The 16,940-nt window shown below is 40.2% G+C and overlaps 1 protein-coding gene across 8 annotated transcripts; it reads right to left on the reverse strand.

Moving 5' to 3' along the window:
- Nucleotides 1–16,379, reverse strand: LOC117419527 (caprin-2-like). Of its 8 annotated transcripts, none has more exons than XM_058986247.1 (21): nucleotides 16,314–16,379; nucleotides 15,016–15,272; nucleotides 14,844–14,906; nucleotides 14,450–14,536; nucleotides 13,912–14,150; nucleotides 13,452–13,534; nucleotides 12,460–12,642; nucleotides 12,110–12,156; nucleotides 11,467–11,712; nucleotides 10,862–10,903; nucleotides 10,561–10,692; nucleotides 10,202–10,289; nucleotides 9,858–9,913; nucleotides 8,828–8,923; nucleotides 8,512–8,622; nucleotides 7,736–7,858; nucleotides 6,989–7,157; nucleotides 6,638–6,820; nucleotides 6,180–6,283; nucleotides 3,778–3,844; nucleotides 1–1,357 (listed from the first exon to the last, which is right to left on the reverse strand). In XM_058986247.1, exons 2-21 carry the CDS (start codon nucleotides 15,256–15,258, stop codon nucleotides 789–791), a joined length of 2,931 nt encoding a protein of 976 aa, XP_058842230.1. In that variant the 5' UTR covers nucleotides 15,259–15,272; nucleotides 16,314–16,379; the 3' UTR covers nucleotides 1–788. The 8 variants fall into 8 exon arrangements, with proteins under 8 accessions (XP_058842230.1, XP_058842228.1, XP_058842229.1 ...); XM_058986245.1 differs by having other exon boundaries at nucleotides 6,180–6,280; nucleotides 7,736–7,879; XM_058986246.1 differs by having other exon boundaries at nucleotides 1–1,354; nucleotides 7,736–7,879; nucleotides 16,314–16,378.
- Nucleotides 16,380–16,940: the final 561 nt, after the last annotated feature.

Below are 16,940 nucleotides of genomic sequence, written 5' to 3' on the forward strand. Positions count from 1 at the left end.
TGCACAATGTCTTATTTATTAGTTAGGCACAATGAGGCACTGTAAATAGCCCATACTTGAGCAAATTAGTCATTGACAAGGTAGTCACCAGCAAAACAAGTACATGGCGGAGTTTGTGATTAACATTTACAAACAATACACACATTCACAGCTCAGTACCCCAACCCCAAAAAAATCAAGGCAACATTGACATTAAAGTGCTCAGCTAGCATAGTTCAACTAAATCCAGCTCCATTCAACAGCTCCTAATTGGGCTACCTTCTTATTACAAGGGCACAGAATTATTACCTACACTTCACACTTCTGAAATGCAAAACATTTGTATCAGAAAAGTAAGCAACTATACGCAATACACCTGCCATTTTTAAAGATCAAATCAAATACAGTATATTGAATCCCTAAAACCAGCAACTGGCTTTATAAAATAGCTTTCTATTTCAAATTAGTAAGCCTGTTTATCTGTTATTAGTCATGGAAGATTAAACTGCAATTGTTAGCTCACCTCATTTGCATACATTTCAAGTAAGATGATGTAATGGCAGCTGGAAGTTACTCAACAGCAATGGAGGGGGATGGATAAATAAATAAATAAATAAATAAATAAATAAATAAATAAATAAATATTTGTGGGGGGGGGGGGGGGGGTGAACCCAAACAAAACCTGAGCATCTTTATGGAGAAAATACATAACTCTGGGTATGTTATGTTTCTCACACCCTGAATAAAGTGTCAGTGTTAAAGTGCAAAGCATTGAAACTCCACAAACCTAAATCACAATTTCAGGAAAGTCAGTCCTGGTACAAGAGGTAGCCAGAGAATGTGGAATACTTCCAGCTGCTTCCGTAGATGGCACCTCGGTGTAGGCGGAGCCAGATCTGGTCTCCTTGGTAAAGCTGAAGCACAGCATGGTTGCTGGCAGTCTCATGGTCAGGGGCACCATCATTGGCATAGGCAGACACCAAGACCTCCTCATTCTTCATGAGGTTCACGTAGAGTGGTACATTAACTGCCAGCTTCAGCATGTGGAAGATGAAAACATAAGTGCCATTGACCGGGCAGGAGAACCGGCCCATATGCATTTCAAAGGTCTCCCCGAGGTTGTTGAGGAGCAGGTCAAAGGCAATGGTCTGGTCCAGGGTGCCTGGGGTGAAGTTGGAGGTGCGGGCAGCAGAGAAGGCCACACGCATCTGTGGAGGGAGCGGGTAGACGTGCACAGGCATGAGGGTGGTCGCCTGGCTCGTGACCGGAATATCAATGGGCGTGATGCAGCGGGAGTCCCCCTGGCCAGAGTCCACACTGTTGAAGGTTTCATGATCTCGTTCTGGACTGCTCACCTGAGAGGAGTCACTCCACCCTGCTGAGGAACATAGAAAACTAAATAAAGCATCTTTGCATTGCCAGGGCACTATTTTATAAAAAGGATGTTTTGATCCTTCTGAAACAAACCTTCACTTGCACAATTTTTAGTAATTAAACAAATAATCTTTATCAAAAAAACCCCACACATTTCATTTAACATATCTGTTCATGACAGATATAGGCACCCCTGATTTAGAATTTAGTATTTTTGCCTTTTGCTTTTATTACAGCTTTCAGATGTTTATGACAACTAACCAGTATGTTAAATCTTGTTGGTGAAACCTAGGTCCATTCTGTTTTGCATATTCCCCCTCTGCTCAGACAGATTGGATACACACTGCTTGGCTACAGCTTTTTTCAGATCAGTTCAAAAGCATTTATATAGGATTGAGATTTGGCGATTGCGAAGGCCATTCCAGAACTTACTTTGTTTTCTTCAAGAATTCCAGAGTTGACCAAGCCCTATGCTTTGGGTTATTGTAGTGCTGGAAGATAAACTGGTCTGCCAGTCAGCCTACAAGCAGATGGTATATTTGTACTTTGTGGAATGTGTTGATACATGGTTGCATTTAGTCTGTCTTTAAATCACATGAATGTCTAGTCCCTGAACTGCTAAAACACCCCCATATGATTGAACCACCTCCATATTTAACTGTAGGTATAAGGTATTCCATGGAAAGCTTTCCTTTGTGGGGGAAAAGGAATGTTCGTCACATTGGACCAGAGCATTTAAGAATGCTTCAGATTCCCGTTCATATTTATTGGAAAGTGGTTTGGACCATTATGCCTGATGCTTCTAAATCTTCCATGGCTGTTGATCTTGGATTTTTTTTAGCTGCTCCGACTGTAAAAAGTTTAAAGAAAAAACACCAACAAGTACAAAACTGATTGTGCAGCTATGCAAAGTATGCCGTTATCTGGCTGCTATCAGGGAAATAATGTTTTATTGCCTGAGAAAGTGTCGATATAAAACTGACCTAATCCGATTTGGTACAAGCAGGAGTTGTCTGGTCAAAATGTTGCCAACACAGATAACCCAGTAACTAAGCTTTGCGCACACACAGGGGTGTAAAAACGATATATAGCAGGCACTTGGAGGTGCATTGGAGAAGCAAAGATACTGCATGAACAAACACCAGCACCGTGTCCGATGCCTCCCAGAAATTGGTAACCAATATCATTGCTTAATTTGTGTTAACTAGTGGCCTCACTGTGTCCAATGATAATGATTAAGCTGTAAAAAAGTGTAACTTATTATTGGGATCAATAAAAGAATAGTTATATTCTGATTAAATCATTGTTGTGTGCACTCCTTCACACAGAGAAATACAAAGAATAATTTAGACAATAATCCTACATGCTCTACCCAGAATTCTTTGTATGTCCACTTTAAGCATTTCAGTTTCATTTGTTCTGTAGTACTTGTTACTCCAATTGTGGATTATGGTATTCCACATTTCATTGATACCTTTAGCCATTTCCTTTGCTGTAGTTCGCTACAAGTGCTTTTCTCAAACGTGAATCCAGCTCCTTTGTCTTGACCATCATCTGCTGTATTGGCAAAAAGGTCTTAAATATGTTGAAAATAATGACCTCTTTCTGGCTATTGACTTCATAAATGTAGCTTTGTTACTGTGTAATAGTTTTCAAAATCAATGAATATTGTGTATTTTGGTCCATCATTAAATTGGTGGCTAATGTTCACCAATTGTATTTAACATGTTTTCTCAAATTCTTATATCAAGTGTAGAGCACCAATACCTTTCTGTAACTGTATTCTCCTTAATTATACATTATCGCTTGAATGTGCAATACATTCTCCCAGCTTTTGATAATGACATATAAAACATGCAATTTCCCTTTAACCACAAATAACCTAAGTGTATACACAGAAAAGAAATCTGAAGACAAATTTTATTTATAAAAATTCAAAAGGCAACATCTTATAAATACATATGGGAAACTACCAACACTTAAAAGCTACAACTAAAAGTAAGGTGACACCGAGCTATTTCTGAACACAAAGCTCTTCTGAAACATGCTCTCCTTTCAAGTGCATAGATCTATATTGCTCCTCCTACTCGTGCTCATATCCCCTCCACTCCCTGCTCTTGTTGGAACCTCTTTGCCTTCCTCTGCCCATAGACCACCTGTCTCCACACCTACAACAGTGCTTCAGACCTAGACCAATACAGCAAACAGAAGCCATATAAAAGTTGAGATTAAAGGTAACTGCTCATGCAAACTATCTTGGCTCTTGTGCAGTGTTTAGGGCACTTGTTTACAGAGTGCATGATTGTCAGTTCAGCCTCTGTCTTGTTACATGTGGGTATGAAGTTCTGTTTCTTTGACACACACCACATTAAAACACTTGAATATTTTCAGGGTTTGTCTTTAAAAATCACATGGTAACCTTACCTCTTGAATTTGCTTTCTGTCCAGCAGGCCCTCCTCCACGTTTATAGTTCTGCTGATACCCGGCTTCCTAAAAACACAGTAGTTGAATTAGTCCAATATGTGAAGTGTAAAACCCTGTAGAACCATGTCTCAGCATTACATAGCATGGCTTAACAGTTAGGTATTTTACTTTTCTGCAAAAAAAAAAAAAAAAATTAAATAATTTAATTCCTCTTAAATTCCACAATGAGCTCAATTTGCGGAACGCTGTGGAACTAGTGAAGCAGAATCTAATAGAAGAGAAGGAGATGCCTGTGAAAGTGGAGGCTGCCATTGCACTGCAGACACTCGTTAGCAACCAGGAGCAAGGTTCTTTCATTTTTTAATGCCAGAAAGGCCATACATATGTATATATGTGTGTATAATATATATATATATAAAAATAATTATATAGTATGTGTAATTATATATATATATATATATATATATATATATATACACACACACACACACACACACACATATACACACACACAGTACTGTGCAAAAGTTTTAGCCAGGTGTGAAATGCTGTAAAGTAAGAATGCTTTCAAAAATAGACATGTCAATAGATTATATTTATCAATTAACTAAATGCAAAGTGAGTGAACAGAAGAAAAATCTAAATCAAATCCATTTGGTGTGACCACCCTTTGCCTTCAAAACAGCATCAATTCTTCTAGGTACACTTGCACAAAGTCAGGGATTTTGTAGGCATATAGTCAGGTGTATGATTAAACAATTATACCAAACAGGTGCTAATGATCATCAATTCAATATGTAGGTTGAAACGCAATCATTAACTGAACCAGAAACAGCTGTGTAGGAGGAATAAAACAGGGTGAGGAACAGCCAAACTCAGCTAACAAGGTGAGGTTGCTGAAGACAGTTTACTGTCAAAAGTCACACACCATGGCAAGACTTAGCACAGCAACAAGACAATGTAGTTATACTGCATCAGCAAGGTCTCTCCCAGGCAGAAATTTCAAGGCAGACGGGGGTTTCCAGATGTGCTGTCCAAGCTCTTTTGAAGAAGCACAAAGAAACGGGCAACGTTGAGGACCGTAGACGCAGCGGTCAGCCAAGGAAACTGCAGCAGATGAAAGACACATCATGCTTAGTTCCCTTCGCAAATCGGAAGATGTCCAGCAGTGCCATCCGCTCAGAATTGGCAGAAAACAGTGGGACCCTGGTGCACCCATCTACTGTCCGGAGAAGTCTGGTCAGAAGTGGCCTTCATGGAAGACTTGCGGCCAAAAAGCCATACCTCCGACGTGGAAACAAGGCCAAGCGACTCAACTATGCACGAAAACACAGGAACTGGGGTGCAGAAAAATGGCAGCAGGTGCTCTGGACTGATGAGTCAAAATTTGAAATATTTGGCTGTAGCAGAAGGCAGTTTGTTCACCGAAGGGCTGGAGAGCGGTACACGAATGAGTGTCTGCAGGCAACAGTGAAGCATGGTGGAGGTTCCTTGCAAGTTTGGGGCTGCATTTCTGCAAATGGAGTTGGGGATTTGGTCAGAATTAATGGTCTCCTCAATGCTGAGAAGTACAGGCAGATACTTATCCATCATGCAATACCATCAGGGAGGCATCTGATTGGCCCCAAATTTATTCTGCAGCATGACAACGACCCCAAACATACAGCGAAAGTCATTAAGAACTATCTTCAGCATAAAGAACAAGGAGTCCTGGAAGTGATGGTATGGCGCCCACAGAGCCCTGATCTCAACATCGAGTCTGTCTGGGATTACATGAAGCAACTGAGGCTGCCTAAATCCACAGAAGAACTGTGGTTAGTTCTCCAAGATGTTTGGGCCAACCTACCTGCCGAGTTCCTTCAAAAACTGTGTGCAAGTGTACCTAGAAGAATTGATGCTGTTTTGAAGGCAAAGGGTGGTCACACCAAATATTGATTTGATGTAGATTTCTTCTGTTCACTCACTTTGCATTTTGTTAATTGATAAATATAAACTATTAACATGCCTATTTTTGAAAGCATTCTTACTTTACAGCATTTTTTCACACCTGCCTAAAACTTTTGCACAGTACTGTGTGTGTGTGTGTATATATATATATATATATATATATATATATATATATATATATATATATATATATATATATATATATATATATATATATATATATTATAATTTCTATTACAGGTAGGACCTGGAGAATCAAACTATTTAGGAAATAGTTCCTAAAATTAGCCAATAGTCACTTTTTGTTCAGTTTAATTTGAACACTTTTGTTAAATGGACATCTGAATTGCAGTTAACTCAGTTATTTGACATGTTAATTGAACTGTGGCCACTTTATTCAGGGACCTTAAAAGGCATGCATTACATAGGTTATCTTGATTCTGATTTTCCATACCCTTGATCCATACAGCATTGTTGTATATTCTCTGGCAGGATAGGATTGCTGAGTGTAGTTTCCACCCGGGGACTGCATTCCACCTCTGTAACCATCAAACCCTGCTAAAAACATCAAGTGTAGACTTCTCAAAACAGGTTCTCACCTTTTAAACCCTTAATCATAGAAATGCATGTATTATTCCAACTGAACATAACTGTTAGAACTGCAAAGTTATGTAAATGCACTTCATGGTTTTATTTAGTAGTAAAGTTGCAATTTAATCTAAAAGTTTGGTTCAAACTATTTCAGATACCCACGCTTCTATAGCACACTTGATGGCTTGTAGCAGAAGTATCCTAAAAATTAAAAAACAGGAACACAATGCAAAACAGCCAAATATCCAATGTCATTTGAGTGACAATCCATATGAATGTATATATTCCACCTAGAGAGAAATAAACATTAAGACCAAATACCTTTATATCCACTGGGTGAGCGATACGAGTTTGCCAGGCCTCTGCTCCCACGGGGCGTTCCTCTTATTGCACCTCTGTTATTGTAGTAGGCCTGGTTGGAGCGAGGGAAGGCATTCAGTTGTCCTGGAGACATGTAAACTTGACATCCATTGCTAACTGGACATTCAGACTGATAGGTTGCGACTGTTGAGGTTGGGGGGGGGGGGGGGGGGGGTGGAATGAAAACAAGCGAAACAGCATGTGAAAGTTAAACACCAAACAGAAAATACCAATAATAAAAGCACTGGTGTATACTGAAACAAAAACCCAGCTCCATGATGCTTCCACAGATTAAGAAACCGTTGGTCTTGCCTGGCTGCAGGGTTTCATGAGGGAGAGGGTTTTGATCCAGTGTGTAGGCCAGCTGCGAGGAGCACTGCGGGGTTGTCTGGGTGCTTGCTGTAGAATAGCTCTGGTTGTAGGACTCTGGTTTCATGTCCGGTTCATCCCTCGGCAGCAATGGAGCATTCACTTTAAAAACCTACAAACAAAACAAATGCCAGTAAACACCCCTTTTCTATAATAACCATATTATTGCAGGCATTGCTAACATGTAGGCAGTCTGTGTGACCCTCATGAACTGCAGACCGCTTCAGCAAAAGTTTTGCAAGATATACAGTAGTTTAGGTTGCTCAGGTGTCAGATCTGTAACCTTAAATTTACAACTTTCAATCAATTGCTACCTTGCCAGGACCCGTCTCCCCCCCCCCCCCCTCTCCCCCTAATCTCTAGAGTTTGTGCTTATGGCAGAAATGGAGACTAAAGCCTTCTCTGTTACCAGACAAGATGGACAATGTACCCTCCCACAATGCCACAAAACATGCCCTAGACGGCCCTCTTTAAATGGTGATGGAGCCGATCATTGCCAATCCAATACTGATCTGCAACTGCCATCAAAGGTGCCCAGTACCAGTGCATGACTTCACAGGGAAGGAATGCAAGAATAAAATAAATAAATAAATAAATAAATAATAAATAAATAAATACAATAAATAAATACACAAACTTAAGTGCTGATAACTTGGGGTACACAGTCAGGTGAAACAAAAGGTCACTTACAGTATGCATGGCCTGAAAGGGAGCTGCACTCATGCTTAAGGCATGGTTACTGCTGGGAGGTGACTGGAATGCCTGTGCCTGTAATTCAGGGGCTGGCATTGTGTCGTTGCAAAGGGGCATCTGCTGTTCACATGGCAGAGGCATCTGTGCCGGAGAAAGCAGCGAAAGTGAAAAATGGAGCAAATAAAAGGCAGTGAAATGCTGTTTGATGGCTGCCAGGGAAGCATGAGAAGTGAAAGTATTTGTTTTCAAAAAATGCTGTCCAAAAAATAAAATAAATAAATAAAAAAAAGGGGGGGGGGGGGGGGGAGGTCAGCAGTTTTTACCAGGATGGGATTTGGACAGTGCTAGCTAACAGAATAGCTTTTGCTTACAATTCCAAATATTAGTGTGCATCCTCAGCAATCAGGACTCCCAGGCAGGGCTAGAAAACCCTACCTGCAAAACACATCGCTAACTAAACAAATATAAAACTACACATCAATGGACTAGACAGACTTGAGCAGGACATAATCTGCAGTCATGAATGTTGGGGTGGAGGGTAGGTTTCTAGCAAATGCCCCACACCTGTGCACAACACATGGCCTCAAACAAAAGGTTTAGTCTCCCATCTGTAATTATTGCATACATTGTATACTGGTACACAAACAAAATGGAACCAGAAAACAATATAAACCTGGTTTCAGCATAAGATGGTACTTCTATTATGCACACATGTATTTGCTATTTGTAGGGTAACTAATATTCTAAAAGATTAGGTAGTCAAGTAGAATTACCCGAGTCGGGTCCATGCCCTTCTCTACCAAGGGGGCTGGGATTGATGCCGTTTGATAGATTGCTGGAGGAGAAACAAAGGACTCTGCCTCAGGCGATGCTGAAATAGTTTCCTGAAAAAAGCAGAATGAAGGTTTTCTCCAGCGTTCATAAAGACCACACAATACTGCAAATGTGTACTGCTTGATGAAGGTTCAATCTAGCCCTTAATATATTATGGACAAAATAGATATTTTCCAAAAATGTTATTTACAATAGTTCAAGATAAAAATACAACATTACTGCCATGGTAACCAGTCGGCATAAAGTATACTTTACTTGTGCAGCTGCTGAATCGAGGTCAATTTCAGATCCACTCAGTGACCGATCTCCATTCAAGCTAGTGCTGGGACTATCATCAGTTGAAGGGGCAGTCTACATGGCAAAACAAATGAGTATGTAGGCAAGAAATATTTATGGAGCACTGACAGACAATGATTCTTGGTGATAAATCTCTCTCCTGACCTGTGAGGGCATTGTATAAAGGGAAGGGGTGGCCTGACAATTTATTCCCAGGGTTAGGTGGAAGTCTGCCATCTAGAAAGGGGGCTCAGCTGCAGTACATTAAGTCATGGCCCCGGAGGGAAAGTGATGTGGCAAATGCGGATTGGAGGAGAAACGTCTGCACTAGCTAACCAAGGGGGTGTGACTGAAGGTACAAGGGGACGTGGCTAGGTGATCTGTTCCATTGTTTATGGTTAAGAAAACGCGAAAGGACAAGCGAAATAAAACCGTGAGTTTTGTTTGTTTCGTCTAATTGTACTGCTTGTTATTTAGACAGCTAACATGATCTGGAGCGGTCGTTACAGGCCAGCACAAACCCGGACAACACTGCACCATTGTTAACGGATTAATTTCACAACGAGCACTACAGCACTCTCTGGACTTGTGACCATGTGTGTGTGTGATGTGTGTTTAACTATTTTGGGACTGCAACCAGTTGTTTATTGAACTGTGCAATACACATCATTGTGTATTGCCAGCCCTCCATTTCTTTACTGTTGTCAGACTTTGGATTATAAATAAACCACCATTTCATCAGTATTTTGTTTGTCATTGTCTTGAGCACTGCATCACCTCTACATCTGCGCACTGCAAACCACTTTGCCACAAGCACCAACAATGCCATCCTTTTAATTGTACGACACAATATATTAAACCTTGATAAACAAGGCATTTAAAAACAAACAAAACATCACCTCAATAGTATTTGGGAGACATGGGTCCAGGCACATTTGGCAGCTCCTCAATCCCGCTAAGAGGGAACACCAGTATTTGTAAGATACGACATGCAAAATTATTTGTTTACCTGCAAGGCTTGTAGAAGGAGGTCTGTCTGTTTTTTCTGCTTTGGTTCTCTTGGTGCTTTGTAGGGGGAGAGGGAGAAGACAGAAAAATAACTGCTTTAGGTTTATGCACAAACATAACATGTACAAGGTCCACAGCATGCATACCCCCTGCCAAGGAAATAAATTCAGGTATGCAGTTTCATATCAAGTGTGTGTCACCATTTCCATTACTTACAGAAGGAGCACATGAAACAACTTCTTGTAACATATCCATGGAAAACAGCTGTTCTAAAATATTGTATAGCCCTCATTAACCCAAACAATGTAGAGATTGTTTGGAAGAGCATGCTTTAAATGTAGATACCTAAGGGGGTGGATGAGGCAAGCACAGAAAGCGGTGTTAACAGGGGCATGGCACTCGCAGGTGAACTCTCACAATCCAGCACAGAGTCCTAGAAAATAAAAGTATCCAATTTAACACACTGGCTCACTTCCTCACACACTCCTCTCCCAGTCATGAGGGGAGGCAAAGAACACTTACTATTTCAAATCCAAAGTCTTGACATGGACATCAGTTTTGCAAAACAACCTGTACAATCCTTCACACAGCATACTGGTACATGGAAACATCCAGTTCTCATATTTGACAGACTATTTGGCTTAGAGAATTTATTTATTTATTTAATTGATAAAATTCAACACATTGTCTCCAATACACTGGACCTGCATAAAACTGAATGATCCTTGGATCTGAGCCATCAAATCTTGTAGCTTCTGCTTTCTCAGTGCTGGGTCCTTTGGAAGGGAGGAAGTGGAATTGAACACAGCTATGGGGGAATGTATTGGCTTTGGCACCTAAAAAGAAAAGAAAGTTGGACAAAAGATTGCATACAGAATCACATAAGTGCCAATAAAGTGCCAATAAAGGGAAAGGAAATGACATGAAAGCATATTTGGCTGCTGATATGCTAGCAAGTCACCAGAAAATAAATGCTTTTTCCAGAGTTTTTCTGCAGTAACTTACTGGTTTAACTTCTTGTTCTGCTTTGGGTTTCCGCTCACGTTTCTTAAATAAAAAAAAAATAGTAAGATGGGTCATGACTTAAAAGCACATTCCAGCCATGTTAACAGTGAAAGCAGTCTGCCTCTGCACATCATTGGGATACAATTGCTACAACAAGATTTCATGGATGCATAATTAGGAGCAAAACTTGTTTGTTTATCCTGTCGCCACTAAGCTACTGAAACTAAATCTCACAGAATCAAGGATTAAAAGTAGGGGTACAGCAAAGCCTTGCTATTAGGCTCCTTTATATAACTACCACTGTTCAAAGGCCACAGTTGGTTGGCTCACAGTTTAAGTGGCTCTCGTGCATCTCAACACTCACCAAAAAACCCAAAGGTGCACCTGTACCTTTGTTTAGAAATACAAAGCCTTAAGGTTTAGCCAAATTGAAATATTATATATCTAAGGAAAAGTACAGTCAAACTTGCTTAAATAAAGTGACAACCCCTGGCATTTTCTAGGACGCGTAGAAAGGTGGGTCTACAATACATGTCGTTCAACAGAAGTGGCAATAAAGTAGGTGCATAAAGGTCTCACTACAGCATTTCACACAGCATCCTCACCTTTTTTGGTGAGGTGATCGTCACTTTAGACTCCACCTGGTCTTTTGCAACAAGCCCAGCAGCAGCTATCCCCTGCTTGGTTGGCACTGGCTGTGGGGATGGCATCCTGCTGTCCTCAAACTGCATCTCCCAAGAGTCAGGAGGCTCCTGTTTCATGGCTGCAAAATCTGCTTTCCAGGGCTGCAGGGTCTTTGTCTTTCCTTGGCTGTGGAAGTCAGGTTCAGGCAGGTAGCGTCTGTTAAGAAACTACATTAGCCAAAAAGAAATAAAAAAGTAACTGTTTGGCTCTCCATTTGCAAAGTGGTCACCCTTAATAGTTCCCAGGTAGCAAACGCTGGGAGTTCTGCAAAATAACTGCACGTCACGAAGCAAATTCAAACTGAGCTCCAATTAAGTTGCAGCAATTCAGGTACTGGTAAATTGTAAGACTTCCCACAAACAATGCAATACCACATTCTCCAAACAAAAGTTTTACCTACTGCATGTCCACGATTTGGACTTAAAGCAATTGCAATAAACAGAACGTGTCCATGTATTATTACAAAACCTGTATACAAAAAAAAAAATATCTGCATACAGTTACTGTGTTTCTAGTCTATTTTGATTGGATATTGGACAGTAACAAAAGCAAAAAGATCCTTACCTCTCTTGACTGAACTTCCCTTGTCTGTACAAACTGCACAGAAGGTTCTGCAAAAAAAGAGAAATTTGAATTTAGCACACCACAAAAAAGGAAACATACTTCGCTTGAATCCAAAGTCAGACAGGCTCATCCTGAGCAGGTCATGTGACTTCCTTGTTAGTATTGTACAGCAATTCGCATTGGTAATAAATTGGATGAAACAAACTGCCAGATTATATATTTTAAAATCGAATAAAACCCAAACATGATTTCACATTTGACAAGCTTAGAAATTATGAGTCTTTATAATGCAGTTTTTCTGTCCAAAGGCTTCCACGCCTTTAAAAGGACTGCAGCAGACTCTTGCTTACCTGGTACTTTCACCAGCTCCTTTGCACCCTCGTTTGGCAGCTTTATTAGTGGTTCTGTCTTTGCCACTTCTACTACTTTATGAACCTCTTTCACCTCCTCCAGCATCTTACTCTGAGGGACAGGAATGTGGTCAAAGTACCCACAGTCCATCAGTTTTGCCATCTGCGCCTTCAGGTGTTTATCTGTAAGATGACACAGCGTTTAGCCTGTCACACACAAGCCAAGCCAGAGTTCAGACACAGACTAGAGAACTGCGTTGACAGTAAAAAGTAGATCCAGTGTTGTATGACTAATTATATTAGTATGCAGACACAAATTGCTGCACATTAACTTTAGCATATGGAACATCAAAGACACATTTTATACAAAACAAATGCACAACTACTCAACCAATATTGTTTACCCAACCTAGAAAACTGTGAATATAAACAATTGTAATACCAGTACAGCAAAAGAACATTCCATTTTATGGAATGAAAAGCTACTACTTTGTGCATCTTTAATAAGAAAAGTAAGAGCACAAAGTAGGCTTTATGTTCCAATGGTAAGAAAAGGGATTGATACCAGGAGGTCCCCATTTCTAATCCACACTCAGCCACTGACTCACTGTGTGTGACCCTGAGCAAGTCACTTAACCTCCTCATGCAAGGTCCTATTGCAATTGTCTCTGCAGCAGTTAATGCATAGTTCCCCCCCCCCCTAGTCTAAGTCGCTTTGGATAAAAGTCTGCTTAATAATAATAATAATAATAATAATAATAATAATAATAATAATAATAATAATAGGAAAACAGGCAACAATGCTTGCAACTTTATGTACTATGTCTATTGAAATTAAGATCTCCATTCCATCTATTTAAAAACAAGCAGGTTGGAAATCAAAAGGCCAAACTCCTGAACATTCCAGTAGAGCTCATTGTCTTAATTGTCCTCTATCTCCTAAATGCTATTCGGCAGTACAAGCTACATAGTGCTCAATATCCCCAACTTACAGGTAGTACCAACCACAACTTTTTCTCCTCCTTCAAGTAACTCCCAAAGGTAGCTTGTTGCCTGCTCCATCTGGTCCTCCAGGCTGCAAGACATAAAAGCAGCAGCTTTACATTCCATAGGACTTCATAAATCATACAAGAGACTTAACCAAAACAGAAGCATTACATGAATACTATAGTAAATCTACCTATTGGTTCAGTTAAGGTTATTAGCTAGCCCTAATCCTGGACCGTCAAGTCTGTATCCATACACATTCAATCCCTAATTCCAGAACTCATTATGCTGAAAGATGTGGCTTTAGGGACTAAGCCAAGACCACCAAACTCATCATACTTGAGCTAGCTTTGAAACGGCCTCTAGGAGGTAAAGGATGTCATTTTTCAATCCAGCTGTGGGCCACACCAGGTTCTTGTTGAGGACCTCTTCACACCCCTCCCGAGCAGCTCCCCCTTCCCTCACCTCATCATCTCATCGCGCACCAGGGAGGCCAGTTTGGAGAACTTCAGGAGGTAGTCGAGCTCCCTGGCAGAGAGAAAGGGGGCCCCGTTGAGGCCGCTGCGGAAGTCTTTCCTCACGTGCTCCTCCTGCAGGTTCTGCAGAATGTACTGCACCTGGAGGATGGTGCGCAGGCGGCGTTTCTCTGTTTCAATCTTCAGAACCTGCTCGCGCCGCACTGCCTTCTTCTGGGCTTTTAACAGCTGTGCAGCACAAAATAAAGAAATGTAAACTACTGATACACTGTCTGCTTACTAAAGAACTGTGCAATAGCTTATTGACAGTAGCTTTCCTCATGCCTTGGTGTGCATTATAAATACAAGACATGGCTCTCATCAGCCTATTTTGGAACAGTAAATTAAATAAATTGCTTAAAAAAACACCACACACAAATTGAAAACTGTCAACCATCTTCCATTTGACCAAGGATGAAGGAATGTCAACATGCATTAAAATCAATCAGAACAGCTACAGTTGACTTGGTGGCTTTACAAATACTCACATCTTGACTCAGGGAACTAAATGTCTTCTGCAGCTCCTTGGCAAATGCCAAATTATGAATGACTTCATCATACTTTTCCACTGCATCCTGTAGAGATTAGTGAACAGATCAGCACAAGCCATATACAGTAGAAGCACTTCAGCTGGGAATAGAAAGCAGGGATCAAAGATTGAATGGCTGCCCTGACATTAAATCGTACCAGCCTGAGCCTGTAGCTCTGACAAACTGCACTGTTCAGCAGGATCATTCGAGTTCTTGGCTTTTGTACATCACAGCAAAAATCTGACCACCATAAGTTACGTAAAAACGAGTTTATAAGACACGTGGCCACTAGATGCAAACACTAATCTACTACACACTAAACATAATGGATAACAAACTGAATAGTATTTACCAGTTGATCTTGATTAAGTAGTTGTCCTTCCTGCCGACGCTGCCTATAGTCCTCCAGCTTAATCTGAAATCAGAAGAGATTACACTGGCCAAACCTTTTGCAGCTTGTTTTCAAAAAAAAAAAAAAAAAAATAGCAAGTGTATGGTTCAATAAATTATATTGAACCGCTTACCTTCTTTTTTTCAATGTTTCGGATCTTGTGTTTAAGGCAGATAAGCCCATCCTCTATGTAGGCGTCGTAGCCCTGGTAAGTGGTGGTGGAAGCAGCCAGAGCCAGCTGCAGTGAGGTGAGGGCAAACTGAACATCAGACTTGGGGCTTCCCTGCTTTTTCTCAGTCTTGACCGTCATCTTCCCATCATCTGCCTGGTCTGTTGGGGAGAGGCAAGGTACAGGGGAAGGAGAAAGCTGCACCATTGGAAATACTGGGTCTAGGAAAAAAAAAAGAATGAAATCAAATAATGCGACATAAGTGGTGGCACATGTCTCTAAATATTTATGGTGTTCTCAATTAAATGACTATTTGCCTTCAATTTAACCAACAAAAACTGCCTGACCTTACCATTTAAAAGGGTCGAGGGGATTTGAAAGTATAGGGTAGGCCTAATTGAAATTGGTATAGCCCACCAATAGACATCATAAAACATTATTTAAAAGACCCAGCCCCAAAAAATCATTACCAGAAAAAAACCCTATCCATTCTGTGTTTACTTGCATACATACCCAAGGAATAACACATTGCAAAAGATAAAAGCACCCCTTATTCAATTAAACATTTGTTAGGTTTGTTAACAACTATGTAAATGTCCAATATCACAGCCGTGTAGAAACTCACAAAATAATTACAAGCTTTGCATTTAAATGACGGGTTGTCCTTTCCATTACGGTTTCATTAGGCCTGGGTATAAATTGAATACTCTAATCGACATAAATGAAGGCAACGATATTATTAAATAATAATTGAACTGACAAGGCAGCACTGTTTCCTATACAGCTTCTGTCTATGCGGTCTTCTCACGAGCAGTTAACTAAACAGGGCCATAGAAATACTTACTCATTGCAATCCCACCGCAATGATTTCACTGTACTTTTTAATGCAAATACATTATATATTTCCATTTATACAAGGACCGGCCTCGCTCCAATACTGCAGTCATTCAAATTGCAACATACCGAACCAAAGAGACACTAAATCCTTAAATAAAACCCGCAAAGACTGAAATCCTGCTACCGTACCCAGATCAATACAATTCATTAACCTTCGAAAATAAAATAACACTGTACTTAATTTTAAAAAAGAAAGAAAAAGTTTTTAAAAAATAGCAAACCAACCTCCTCGTTCTGTTTGTTTTGTATTCAGATAGTGCTAATCACCGACAGGCAATTGAGCACAAAAAAACCCAAATCCTTCCCTTCACGGCCCAAAACGTCTGATGTTAGTATAACCGGGGCCGAAGACCCCTCTCTGTTACCTTTTTATATCCTCTTGGTATGTAGCGGTTTGGCGTTTGATACATTACACTTTGTTATGACGTCACCGCGTCCAGCAAACCTACCCACCTGCGTCCACACGCTCATAACATCATCATTATCACCTGACTGTGCAACAGAGACTATAGCATCTAATATATTTTTTGCATGATTAATTTTGTTTTTTGTTATAATTTATTGTATGTTTTATGTTTCTGATAAATCACTGGTTCTTATCTAACTACAACACAATCCTTTGGTATTCCTGAATTGATGAAAGTGACTAACTGATTCGGCTTTTTTTTTTTTTTTTTTCTTGTTGCAGGGCTGACTGCTGCCTGTGCAAAGATCACCCTGTCGCAGTCTCGTACTGTCTTGAAAGACCTGCAAAAAAAAACAAAAAAACACAGGGACTGTGAAAGCACACAGCCTAATGTGCGGATAATAACTCACACGGTTCAGTCATATATAAAGATGTAGAGCCACATATGCTTCAAAACACTGATGTAAAACAAAACAAACAAATAAAAAACAACGTTTGTTTATTCATAAAAGTATAACAACTGTAACAGAGTTTGGAGATGTCATATTAGGATCATACCTGTTTGCTTTCAGTCATTTTCACCAAA

Source organism: Acipenser ruthenus, chromosome 14 (assembly GCF_902713425.1).
Source record: "Acipenser ruthenus chromosome 14, fAciRut3.2 maternal haplotype, whole genome shotgun sequence".
Taxonomy (NCBI): domain Eukaryota; kingdom Metazoa; phylum Chordata; class Actinopteri; order Acipenseriformes; family Acipenseridae; genus Acipenser; species Acipenser ruthenus.

What these genes read in the sequence shown, in the direction of transcription:
- LOC117419527 (XM_034032329.3), bottom strand. Translation starts at nt 15,258, where the DNA reads ATGGTGCAGCTTTCTCCTTCCCCTGTACCTTGCCTCTCCCCAACAGAC. An exon ending in GGGAAGTTCAGTCAAGAGAG is followed by an intron (nt 11,713 to 12,109) that starts GTAAGGATCTTT and finishes TGGCTAATGTAG; the next exon opens with TTTCTTAACAGACGCTACCT. An exon ending in CCTTTCAGGCCATGCATACT is followed by an intron (nt 7,158 to 7,735) that starts GTAAGTGACCTT and finishes TTTTGTTTGTAG; the next exon opens with GTTTTTAAAGTGAATGCTCC.